We start from the raw sequence: 13,674 nt of genomic DNA, 5'->3' as shown, positions 1-13,674 counted from the left end.
CGTCTCCGAACCCTCTCCAAATCCCACTGAAGAAGGAATCCCAAGCGCGCTCCCGCCCGCCCTCCTTCCCTCCGGAACGCAGCAAAAGCGCACGCGCATTTTCCCTTGCAGGGAGCGCGCCCGGGAGCTCCCCGCATCCCCGTGCTCATCCGGGTCTCACCGAGCCCCCGCCAATAGTAGCCGCTCACAGCCCTCAGGGGCGGAGCTAAGCCTCCCCCTTCACCTGGGGCCTGTGGTCACCTCGAGTGCCTTCCAGGGCCTGAGACCAGTCGCTTGAAGAAAGGAAAAGAAGCAGGGAGCCCTGCATGTGGGCAAGAACCTATATTTGTGAGATAGAGCGACTGAGTCCTTCCCGAAAGCGACTAAATCTCGAGCAGCTCACCCAGCCAGAGCCAGTGTAGTAAACACACTTCAGAAACGTGAGGTGCCGGTGGTCACGTGGGAAGCGTGTCCTCCAATGAGGAGCCGGAGGCGGGGCCGGGCCCGCTGACGCGGCGGCGGCGGCGGCGGCGGAGTCACCCGGGCAGCCTCGGGACCGATCACCGGCCGGCAACCGTCCAGCGGCCTCGACCACCGCTTTCGCCCTCTGATTTTGGTCCTCACTCCCGGACGGAGAGACAGCGCCACCATCGGAAGCCGAATCCTTTGCCGGTCCTCTGGGTGACTTAGCGCTGGCGGGCCGTTTTCTCCTCGCGGGCCGCCTCGGTGGGGCGAGGTTTCCGTGACGAACCTCCCGGGGCTGCCCGTGCCAGCTCAGGCCGTCGTGACCGCTCGAGCTGCTGGAACTTGCGCGCTCTCCAGGGGTCTCAGGCCCTGGAAGTTATGCATCTTCTTAGGGCGCTGGCCGCGGGCGGCGATTCCTAAAGGGCGTCACACTTGGACCTCGCCAACCGGGCAACTTCCATTCATCTTCCCGCTGCACCTACGGCGCCCTCGCCTTCTCGGGTCCCCTCCTCGGGTCCATTGAGTCCCGTCCCCTCCCTGCCGTCCTTTCCTCACTCCTTGGGTGCGGCGATTCTCCTGGAAGCGAAGGTGTCGGTTATGAGCCGGACCCCCCTTCCTTGAATTTCTCGGTGGAGGAAATCGGCGGTGACCCGCCCGCCGCCCGCCGGGCCCGGGCATGGGGGTGAACGCCGTGCACTGGTTCCGCAAGGGGCTCCGGCTCCACGACAACCCGGCGCTGAAAGAGTGCATCCAGGGTGCCGACACCATCCGCTGCGTCTACATCCTCGACCCCTGGTTCGCGGGCTCCTCCAACGTGGGCATCAACAGGTGGCGGTGAGTGGAGAGCTCGCGGGAAATTAATATTGTCTTGGGGGTGGGGGGGTCGCGATGTTGATGAATCGGGAGTGAGGGCCGGGTATTACGGGATCGGCCCCATCTGCCGTGTTAGACGTGCGATCACCTCGCTTAGACCGTTCAAGAACCGTAGGTGCTGGAAGTATTAGATAGAAATGACTTATTAGTTCCCTGGCCAGAGTACGGTCGACTGGAAGCCCTTGGCCTTTCCTGGTAAGTTTCTGTGTCTCTGTGCTAACTGGGGAACTAACTCTTCCCCTCGTTTATGGAGACTTCTTTAATGGTGGAGTTAAACCCTGCCAGCCCTTAGTGTCCTGTGGGTTGATTCTCGTGGCTTCTTCGTGGTATTCGAAAGGATTGTGGGATTTAATGTTTACGTGCGTCTTGGAAAACTCATAGTATGGAGAAAAATCATTCATTCTTTACGGTCGGCTCCGCATCCAGTTTTCTTCCCCCTGGAGGTTACCGTTGGAAAAGCAAGGGGAGAGCGTTGTCTGGGTTCTCTTTGCCCAGCTCGTCCTCTCAACTCCTCCTTGTGGTTGACAGGACAAAGAACAGTTTTTCTTTCTAGGCAAAGTAGAATCCTTCTAGGGATCCGAGCACTGCAAGACGTCCTAGAGACGTTTGGTGATCTTTTTTTGAAAATCCAGGCTAGGTGATTGTTAGGCGGAGTGAAATGCAAGTTCAACAGATAGATTATCGATCGCTTAATTGCCAGGTACTGATTTAAATGTCAGAGATATAGTAGTGGATGAAGCAGAGTTAGAAGTTGTCCTTTTCAGGTGTCTATATGTAGTATTTTAGGTGGTGCTAAGTACTGTAAGGAAAAATGAGCAAAGAGATAAGGAAAACAAGGGTAGAGGTGGGATTGTAATTAAAATCTGATGGTGGCTGTGAAAGTCACAGAGAGGGTGATAGCAGACCTAAGGGAAGTTGATGGGATACAGATATCTAGAGGGAGGATATGCCAGGCAAAGAGAACAATCATGGGAAAGGTGCTGAGGTGGGAATGTGCTTGACCTTTGAAAGGAAGAGCCAAGGAGGCCAGTAAGTGAGGAGAAAGTGATAGGTGATGAGGTCAGAGTTGTAATAGAGCCAGATTGAATAGTGCTTTACAAGCAATTTACCAAGTTTTGTGTTTTTACTTAAAGTAAAGTGGAAGTAATTACAGGATTGTGAACAGAGGATTATGATGTGATCTGACTTATGTTAGGAAAAAAATTCTTTGGTTGTGGTTTTGAGAACAAACTGAATTGTGAGTGGAGATGAACAAGTGAGAAGACCAGTTAGGAGAGCATTGCAGCCATCCAGGTGGAAATAGGATGGCTTGGACCATAGTGACAGTGGTGGAAGTGGGAAGAAGCAGGCAGGTACTGGTTATATTCTGAAGACAGAACACTCAGAATTTGTTGGCAGATTGGATATGTGGTATATGCAGAAGAGGTGGAGTTAGGAATGCTTCAAAATTTCTGGGTTGGAGATGAAGCTGCAACCTTGCTAAGAAAGTGAAGCCAGCCAGAGAACCCTTTGAGAGGGTGGTTAGAGTTCTCTTTTGGAATTTGTTAAGTTTGAGATGCTTTTTACACACCCAGTGGGGAATATAGCAAATAGGTAGTTGGATATATGTGGAGTTTAGGATAGAGATCCAGATAGGAGTATAAATCGGAGCGTCATCAGTTTATACGTAGATAAAAAGCCCACATTTATCGAATAAGAATTGTCAAGTGTCTAGTATATACCCGGCACTGTGTCAAGTGTAGGGGATTCAGCATAACAAAGTAGCCCCAAATCTCTACCCTATTGAAACTACATTCTAGTGGCGCCATGAGACTGTATGAGAACATTAAAGAAGTGATTGTAGAGCTGGGGTTGTATGGAGCTCAGATGCAGAGTGGTTGTCTAACATGAACTAGACCCTGGTTCGATCTCCAGCACTGCAAAAAATAAAATAAAAATTTTTATTTTTTATTTGCCTATGTTAAATGCTATGATAGTCAAGTAAGATGGGAACTGAAAATTAAAAGTTAGACTTAGCATTTTAAGATCTTTCATAATATTGTCTATAGCGGTATTAGTAGTATCAGAGACAAAAGTCTTTTGGGAGTGATTACTCAAGACTCATAGCACTAATTCAGTGTCTCTCATATATTAGTATCTGTTTTTTGAATGAGGATATCCTGGAATCAATCATTTTATATTTATTTCCTTATTGGCTGTAGGATAATGCCCAAACTCCTTAGCCTGGCATTCAAGACCTACCTTTTGGCCTATGTATCTCATCTGCTACCATTTGCAGTATATGACCTCAACTCTAGGTGAGGGGAAACCTCTTAATTTTCCTTAGAAGCTGTTTTTTACTTTTTTGCAATACTGGGGTTTGAACTTAGGGTCTCATACTTGCTAGGCAAGTGAACTTGGGGCCTCATACTTGCTGGCAGAGCGGTTCAAGTGCTATACCACTTGAACCACTTTTGTGTTGGATATTTTCAAGATAGGGTTTCATGAACTGATTGCCCAGGCTGGTTTCAAACCATGATCCTCCTGATTGCTGCCTCCTGAGTAGCTAGGATTATAGGTGTGAGCCTATGGCAGGCACCCAACTTGTATTTCCTTTAATCATTGTGGTTTTTTTTTTTTTTAGACTTTTGGATTTAAGAGAAAAATAGTTACAAAAATGTTATAATAGTCAGAAGTTGGAGACAACCAAATGTCCATGAACTGATTAATTGATTTTTTTTAAATGTGGTATATCCATATAATAGACTATTATTTGGCCATTAAAAAGGTATGAAATATTGCATGTAAGAGGTATGTGATTGAAACTTGAAAACAAGCTAAGTGAAAGAAGCCAGTCACAAACTTCTACACATATATGACATTATATGATTCAATTTATGTAAAATGTCCACAATAGGCAAGTTGTAGACAAAGTAGAAACTCAGGAAAAGTCAATTTGTACTTCCTGTGTTTAGTGAAATTCTCAGCGTGCTGGGGTACTGGCCTGTGCCACCATGCCTAGCTTCATTCACTTTTTAGGTTGTCTCCAATGGATACTTAAACCAAGCTCTGTAAAACAAACAAACAAAAACCACAATAAACAAAAGGAACAAAATCTTGATTGTTATGTTCCTGCTCTGTAACTATGTATCTCAGTTCCTTTATAGCAGACTTCTTGAACAAGATGTTAATACAATTGACTTCATTTCTTTATCTTTACCCTTGAACCCATTCCAAACTAGTCTCCAGATATCCCTGCCCCTCCCCCAACTCTTCCAAAACTGTTTCCATCCATAAGATACTTTTAAACTTTTCACCCCTTGATTTTTTTTTTTTTTTTTTGCCACGTATGACACATTGGACCTCATCTTCCTTTTCTTCCCTTGGCTTTAGTTAAAGCACTCCCCTGTCTATTTCTCTTCCAGAGCTAGCAGTGTTCTTGCTTGACTTCTTTTTTTTTCTGTTCAACCCTTCAGTGCCAGCTAAGTGTTCCTAGGCAATCTCATCGTTATGCCTCAAACTCTCAAATCAGTACCTTCAGCATAGATCTGTCTCCTGATCCCCAGATATGTGTGTCTCCTATTTATCTGCCTACTTGCATGTATTGTGTCACCTCTACCTCAACTTGTTCAAAACAAAGCTTAATTTTCTTCCTTACCTGTTGCTAAAAAACAAAATAATTGACTTTCCCTGTGCTTTCTGTCTCCATTTGCTCACCTACTCAAATGATTTACAGATTATATTATTAATTATATATCCATTTATTCAATAAATATTTGAGTCTCTAGAAAATGTGTGCCAATCACTTTGCTAATTTCTGTCAGTGAAATGATAGTCAAGGTAATTTCTGTGCTCTCAGGGAATTTACAGAGGAAATGTGTTCAGAAATAAAATAATTACAGAATTGCATATTCTCTCCTTTGCCATGCCCCGATGCCTAAATTCCTTCAGTAGCCTACAAATCATTGTACTCTTGCCCTCTTCTAATTCACTCCTTATACAATAAACAGAATATTTTAAAATAGAAAACTTGAACATATCACTTATGCTTTAAAACCCTTCAGAAGCATTTCTTAACTTTTGGATTACGGTTTAAAAAGCCAAACCATGGCTTAAACTCCCTGTGTAATCTGTCCCTCTGCTGCTCTTTCGAGTTTTGTGTGATCACTTCTCTGAGGCACTTGCACTGAGCCTTGGAAGTCTCACATGAACAAGGGAGTTCCAGGCAGTGGACGAGAAGTCTGGATGAGGAAAATAGCATGAGACACAGTGTTCTGATACTGATGAGGAGGCCAGTAGGGCTGAATCATGTGACATATGAAAAGACAGGAAGTGTTATTTAGTACTCTTGGTTGCCAGTCGGTTGTATGAGTCAAACATACTTAAGCAAAAAGAGAGTTCATTGGTAGATGTAGTTGAACAATTCAAGGGAACTGGCTCTAGAGATATGTTGATGCTAAGGCTCGTAAGATGTCACTTGGCTCCAGAGTGGCTCAAGCTGCAAGACTGCCTGCCTAGTAAGTATGAGGCCCTGAGTTCAAACGCTAATGCTGTCCCCCATTTTTTTTTTTTTCTGTTTGCATCTCTGAACTTTACTTATTCTGCTTTGACTTCTCAGACAGGATGTCTTCTGGTGGTAAAATACAGCAATGACAGCAGTTACCGTAGTAAAAAGCATATGTCTCTGCTGCAGAAGTCTTAGCAAATGTCTGGCATTTCAGTAGATATGTTGGGTTCAACTTCTGAATCAATCATTGTGAGCCTCCCATTATTTTAGCTAGAAGTATGTGCCTCACTGGTGGAATAAGCTCAAGTGGACTGAAAGTACAATGAGTAGGAAGTAAGTGGGTACCCTAACACAACAGATGCCTGTTATGTAAGAACTCGGATCTGAAAGTAGATGCAATTCAGAAAAGCTTTGACCCCTATTTGGGAAAATGGAACTTTGGAGCTGAGTTAATGATAAAAGAGAGAGACAAAATACCAATTTGGAAGCTTTATCAGCAGCTCTTGTGAAAGATGATGTGGGGTTGATCTAGGGAAATGGCTTCGAGGGAAGGGGAAGACATATGAGAGGGGGAGTGAAGGGGAGCAGAAGATGGAGATTGTAGAGATACAGTGGGTAGTTTAGGTGACTGTCTTGAAAGGGAGTTTCATAGAAGAAAAGAATGAGGAAAATAGTAGAACATAAGGTTCTCATGCTTTGTGCCTCTGGAATAAGCTATGTTACTCAATTTTTTTAAATCACTGTATCAAATTACCTGGTAAAAGCAACTTAAAGGAGAAAACATTTATTTTGGCTTACAATTTCAGAAGTTTCAGTCCATAATCAACTGTTTCTGTTGTTTTAGGGGCCCTGCTGATGTAGAACATCATGGTAGAAGTTGCTTACTTTATGGCAACAGGAAGGAGAGAGAGAGGGAGGGACTAGGAACAAGGTCACACCCACAGTGACCTACCTCTCCAACTAGGCCCCACTGCCTAGTTTCCTCCACCTCCCACTAATGTCACCAAATTATAAATCAATCAATGAATTAATCCATTGATTAGGTCACAGCCCTTATGATCCAATCACTTCTCAGTAGCATCACCAGGTGGGGATGTTCATCACATGAGACTTTGGGAGACACTTCATATCCAAACCATGACACTAAGTTTCAGAACACAAGAATAAATCATATTTAGATGAGGAAAAGGGTTTAGTTTAGGTAAGTGATGAATTTTAGGTATTGCCAAGATATTAACATGGGAAAATAGAAGTTAAAGCCTGGGGAATTACAGGTGAGAGCTGTGGGTATGAGAGTAAGTCCTACGTAAGTCATACATGAAGTATGTCTGAATAAAATTGTGTAGAATGAGACCCAATCAAAATGATGGTGACTGCTTTACTTAAGGTGTTAGGAATTGGTGAAGGAGTCAGAGGAGAATCAATCAGAGATAAAAGAGGTACCAGAAGAGTGCTGTATCAAGGAAACCAAATCTGACAGTATTTTTCTGCACCATGCTGGAGAAGGCAGGTTAATAGGAGCTTTGACTCATATGCAGGGAAAATTGTCAGATTTGGAAGTGGACAAAGAAAATGACCACATTATCAGGAATAATAGATAGTGTCTAGAGGGTCCTTTGGGAATATGATTTTGGTTAAAGGTTATGCAACTTTATCTTTGACTAGACTGTTTTATAACTCTGTAAATGTTAGAAGCATCTGTAAAAGTGATAAATGTTAAGTTTCAGACAACTGATAGCAACTGCCAGTACCAATGCAAATCATTCCTGTTTGTGCTATGCAAATGAATCTTCATTTGATCCAGTTTTAATATCTTACTAGTTCTTCATGAATTAATGGTTATAAAATATTTGCCATATTCTATGGTTAGGTTGTGGTTTGAGTGTGTCCCTCAAAGTTTCACGTAGAAGCTTGATCCCATTGTGGTGATGTTGTGGGCATGGAACCTTTAAGAGATGGGACCTCCTAGAAGGTAATTAAGTAATTGAGGCTTCAACCCCTGGAAAGGACTACTACCCATCTCACAAAAGTGGATTGTTATGAAATGGGGCCATTCTATGTGCTTGGTCCCCTTTGCCATGACTGTTTTCCTTTCTACTTCTCTGCTCATGCAGCCAGGGAGGTCCTCATTAGAAACCGAACAGATGGGTCCTCCCATTCTTGAACTTTTCAGTCTTCAAAACTGTTATCTAAATAAACCCCTTTTCTTTATAAAGTGCTCAACTTCAGGCATTTTGTTACAGCAGCATAAAATGGACTAAGATGCTACTTACTAATTTCATATTTGTAGTCATGATTTTGCTATTTTGAAAGTTATAGCTTAACTATTATGAAGGCACTTCAATAAGAATAGAAATCAAATTGTATAGAATGCAGCAAATGTGCCTTATTTGTAGCTTTATTACACACTTTTTTCTTGTTTTTGTCTTTGGTGGTGCTGGGGTTTGAACTCAGGGCCTCATGCTTGCTAGGCAGATGCTTTAGCACTTGAGCCACTCTGCCAGCTTCTCATCTTCCTATTAATGCTCCTGCACAGCTGGGATGAAAGCTGTGTGCCACCATGCCCAACTTTTATTGGTTGAGATGGGGCTTGGATGAGCTTGGGCTGGCCTCAAACCTCAATCTCTGCCTCCGAAGTAGATAGGACTATAGATTTGAACCATCTTGCCTAGTGTTACAACCAGTTTTGACCAATCATAATAAAAATAATAATTTTTATTATTATTTCCAAAAGAAATTTCAGAAATAAAAATTTTAAACTCCCACATGTGCATTGATTATGTGCCTAAAATATCCAGGAAAACTGAAAAGGTGTTATAATATGACTGGATACAATTTTTTTTAAACTTTGTTGGAGATAATTAAAGTAATTGCAGTTTAAACCACATTATCATCATTGATTTTGAAGGCTTCTTATTTGTCTTGTTTCTTTGTTCTCCTTCACATCTATTTGAATTTTTCCTCTCCCATAAATATTTATTATATAGTGTCTATCTTAATATTAGTCAGCACTTTGTTACTATTACAAACACCTGTGATAATCAACTTATAAAGAGAAAATGTTTGTTTTGCCTCCAGTCCATTATCAGAGGGAGGTTTGTCCATGATCAAGTGTACTCGTTGTTTTTAGACTTTTGGCGAGGGTGCTGGGCAGCAATGGTGTGGAAGCCACTCACCTCATGGTTTGGAGTTGAAAGAAAGGAAGAAGAAGGGTAGGGTCACATTATCTCCTTCAAGAACATGCGCCCACTGGCCTGAATTCCTCCCACGTAGGCCCCACCTCTTAAAGTTTAACCACTTCCTAAAAGTGCCAAGCTGGATATTAAGCCTTTAACACATGGGCCTTTGATACATTCCAGATCCAAACTGTAGCAATATTCTAATATATTTGTCTATCATTTTGTTACTATATGTTTTTACAAAATTCATAGTTTTGTGTGCATTTATTTTTAATTTAACACATAAATGTTACTGTGTTGTACATCTTAGTCTGTTATTTTTTCCTATAGCATTAAGTTTTCAGATGCGCTCATGTTGGTACTTCTAATCCTTTGCTTCAGACAGCTGCATAACACTCTGTGGGACATCCACCACATTTTACCTATTACTGTCTTAGTGATAGGTACTTGTTTAATTCCCAGTTTTGACATCACAAATTATGTTGTAAGGAACATCTTTGTACATGACTCCAATATAAGTATTTCTCTAGAACATACATGTAAATGAATAGAATTACTGGAATATCAGGTAGCTTGTATTTGGTATATTAGCTGGCTTTCCACTTATAATTAAATGTCCAAGGCAATTCTCTTAGAAAATGTTTATTTGGCTCATGTTTCCAAAGATCCTGTGGCCCCTATTGCTTTGGACTTCTAGCTGCTTACATCATAAGCCGGGAAGTAAGGAAGAAGAGACCAGTGTCCTACAGATCTCCTTCAGGTGCATGCACCATTTGACCTCAGGACCTTCCATGATGCCATACATGGTAAAGATCCACACCACCTCTCAGTAACACCACCCTGGGGACCCATCGTTTAACATGTGGACATTTGACATCCCAAATGATAGCATTTGATTTAACTAAAATGATAGATTGCTATTCACAGTAGCTGAACCAGTCTCTATTCCCATTAAAAAGGGGTCTTTTTAACCCCTTGATCCCAACATTTTAAAATTATCTTTCTAATTTTACTAGTTTAATAACTGAAGAGTAATACCTGATTGTCTTAATTTGCACTTTTCTAGTTACTGATAAGCTCAGACATTTCTTCTCAGATATATTATCTTTGGAGATTTTTTTTCCTTCTGTAAATTGGTAGTCTTTTAATAGTCTTGCCCATTTTGTTGCTGTCTTTTTCTATTGTGTTTGGGGTTTTAAAGCACATATCTATTAAAATACAGACAGTGGCCACGAACACATGAAAAGATGCTCAATATTATTACTCATTACGGAAATACAAAACAAAGCCACAGTGCAATACCATTTCACATCCACTAGGATGATTATTACTTAAAAATTGTTTTAAAGAAAAATAGCAAGTGGAGAAACTGGAACTCTCATAAAATAGTACAGCTGCTGTGGAAAACAGTTTGGTAGTTCCATGAAAAGTTAAAAATAGAATTACCGTACAACTCAGCAGTGCCACCCTTAGAATTCCACAACTGTTAAAAGCAGGCATTCAAACAAAAACTGAGACATGACTGTCCATAGAAGTACTAATCACAACCACCAAAAGGTGGGAACACCCCAAACGTAAAGCAGTTGATAGTGGCTTTTTAAAATGTGGCGTAACCATGTAATGGAATATTACTTATTCATAAAAAAGAAATGAGACTCTACAGCATGGGTAGACATCAAAAACCTTATGCTAAGTTAGAGAAGTCAACACCAAAGATCATGTATCATGTGATTCCACTTATAGGTAATATCTAAAAAAAAGAAAAATCACTGATAGCCCAGGAAAGGGAGAGAAATAGGGAGTCATTGCTTAAAGGGTACATGGTAATTGATACAGAGTAGTCAATACATTTGGGGTGGTGCAGATATTTTGGAAATAGAGCTGATGATTGAACATTATGAATGTACTAATTTAAAATGATTAATTTTATATTTGAATTTTACCTAAAAAAATTACAAATAGCTTTCCTGTATATCAGAAATCAGCAAACTTTTTATATAAGGGGCCAGATGATAAATATTTTAAATCTTGTAGATGATATAATCTCTTGCCTCAGCTACCCAGCTCTCCTGTTGTAGCATGAAACGTATTAGCAAATATATGTTCTAGTAAAATTTCCTGTTATATATAAACAATTGGGAAATGTAATAGGAAGGAAAAAGATCCCATGTATAATATTATCGAAGAGGGTTACAACAACCAAGATGTCCCCTGAATTCAGGTACAGATAAAATGGTGATTAGATCTTATTCTCTGCTCAAGCTCTTATTCTCAAATAATACAGGATAAGGGAGGTGTGAAACAGTGGGACTTCCATCAGCTGGGAACATTCTTTAATAGATTCAACAAAGAGTACAGTTTGAATCTTTTCAGTGAGAGGAGGAAAGTTCCAAGGTTTTTAAAAACTGTATCATCTACTCCTGCTCTTCTTCCTTCTCCCTCTACACTTTCCCCATATCTCTGGAGCACCCTCCATTAGTCTGCAGTCTGCTGTCTTGCTGTAAGATTGTTATCATTTTCTCCTGGTCACAGAAATGTCTCAGGAAGGCTAATTTCTAGGCATCTCACATTTAAAATGTAAACTACAAAACTTGAAGAAAAGTAGGAGGATTTAAAAAAGAAAAAATACCATTTAAGTGGGCAACGTTTTTCTAAAATGCAGTCCTGAAACCAAAATAAAAGATTGGTAAATTCAACTAGATAATTACATAAAAGTTGTACAGGCCAATGTCAACATGCTGACAGCACGCTAAGGAATAAAGGCAGTATAGGTTATAAAGGTCTGGTTTTCTTAATATAGAAAAGCCTCTTGTACATTAGTAAATCTTGACCTATCTTTTGTCTTATAGGTCTGTATGCTGTGGTTTGAATGTGTCCCCAATGTCCACATGTTGGAAACTTGATCCCCAGTGCAACAGTGTTGAAAGATGGAACTTTTAAAAGCCGCTTAGATTATGAGGGCTGTGCACTCTTGAGTGGATTAATGCTGTGATAGCAGTGGGTTTCTGATAAAAGGATGAGTTTGAACCCCTTCCTCTCATGTATATGTGTTCTCTTGCCCTTCCAACTTCTTCCGTGGGATGATGCAGCAAGAAGGCATTTGTCAGATGTTGGCCCGTTGACTTTAGATTTTCTCATCTCTAGAGCGATAAGCCAGATAAATTTATTATGAATTTCCTTATCTCAGATATCCTGTTCTTCTGCTCAAAATGGACAAAGTGGATGAAGACAGAAACCCTTTAAATACATAAAAATCATTCTTAGCTTGGGGGTCATACAAAAACCATGGATCAAATTTATCTACTGGGCCATAGTTTATAAAGCCCTTTGTAGGTCATTACTTATTTCTTTTATGGAGTACTCTTGCCCTTGAATACTGTTAGTATTGCTACCCCTAGGTTCTCTCTCTTTGTTTTTTGGTCTTATATGTCTTTTCTTTTATGTGTCTCATGTAAGCAGCATATAGCTGAATATTTTCAACTTGTTTTTAATCTTTAACACCAAAATATCCATTCACACTTATTTGTATTACTAATCTTACGGTTTATTGTCTCATATATTATTCTTTTATATGCATAAACTATTCTTTTATTTTCTTTTTGTAAACTTTTAGTTTTATCTTTTTTTTACACCTTTTGGCAGATTGATAGTTTTACATTCTTTTTATTTTACCAGTAGTTTCTTTAAAATTTTAACAATATTTTGGAAACTAATTTTATCTTATCAACAATTAAGAATTAAATAATATCTATGACCTTTCCCTCAATAAAGTAAACCATTATCACACTTTGTTTTCCATTTCCTGTCTCCACATGTACTTCTATTTTGTTTTATGCTATCTCCTGTTTATTTTTTTAATTCTTTTAAAATAGTTACTTTAAACCTTTATAACCATATTAGTTACAGCTGCCTAGGATTCGCCATATGTTTTTAACTGTGTTTATTTGTGTACCATCACTTATGTGTACCACCTTTTCATGTTTCTTGAGTCCCAGGAATTGCCCATAGATGGTTCATTTTCCTATCCCTTAGATTTCTAAGTAGCCTTTTTTTCTTTTACACATGATTAATAAATTAAGTATAGAATTCTAAGGTGATTGATATTTTCTTACAGAAAACTTTAATCATATGTTTTGGTTCATCCATACAATAATAATAAATTTAATCAATTGCTCACATTTAAAACTTAAAAGTTATTTATGTGAAAATCCTTTATTTGTTTTCGAGCACTCAGAAACTCTGGCAACACTTGGTCAGCACTCCCACATGGCCCTATTGACTGGAGCTGTGTACTGGCTGTCCTTAGAGGTGTGTGTTCTCCAGTTCACCAGTTCACCACATTCACACTTCACTCATTTAAATTACCTGCTTGACCCCAGAGATATTTGAGTTTGCACATCCTGGCTTAAAGGTGGTAGAACATTTAAAAATTAGGGAGCAAGGAGATAAGCTATAGGAATAATCCAAAGTAAACATGATTGTTCCAGTAACTATTGTGAACTTTTAGAATATCGACTCAGCTCGTCTATTTATCAGATTAAAGGAAACATGGGGCAGAGGTAGCAATACTTTAAAAAGTACATCAACATTTTGTTCTATTAAATATATTTTAATGGAGGTGAAAATTTTTGCCTTTTTGTCTTAGATGGTAGTTTTGTGGTGAATTTATTCTCAGAGCTTTTTGATTAAGAT

At 40.0% G+C, this 13,674-nt stretch overlaps 1 protein-coding gene across 3 annotated transcripts in view; it reads left to right on the top strand.

Annotated features, from left to right (window-relative positions):
- Positions 1-213: 213 nt before the first annotated feature.
- The window catches only part of Cry1 (cryptochrome circadian regulator 1), a 58,666-nt gene continuing 45,205 nt past the window's right edge, over positions 214-13,674 (top strand). Inside the window, exon 1 of one of the 3 annotated variants that reach the window (XM_074084300.1) lies at positions 214-1,278. In XM_074084300.1, the coding sequence (XP_073940401.1) occupies positions 1,121-1,278 (158 nt within the window). In that variant the 5' untranslated portion in view covers positions 214-1,120. The remainder of the gene's footprint in view (positions 1,279-13,674) is intronic. The other 2 variants (XM_020180901.2, XM_020180899.2) reach the window with 2 other exon arrangements.

Source organism: Castor canadensis, chromosome 8 (assembly GCF_047511655.1).
Source record: "Castor canadensis chromosome 8, mCasCan1.hap1v2, whole genome shotgun sequence".
Taxonomy (NCBI): domain Eukaryota; kingdom Metazoa; phylum Chordata; class Mammalia; order Rodentia; family Castoridae; genus Castor; species Castor canadensis.
The sequence above is the reverse complement of the archived record's forward strand: the minus strand, read 5'-3'. Positions and strand labels throughout refer to the sequence as shown.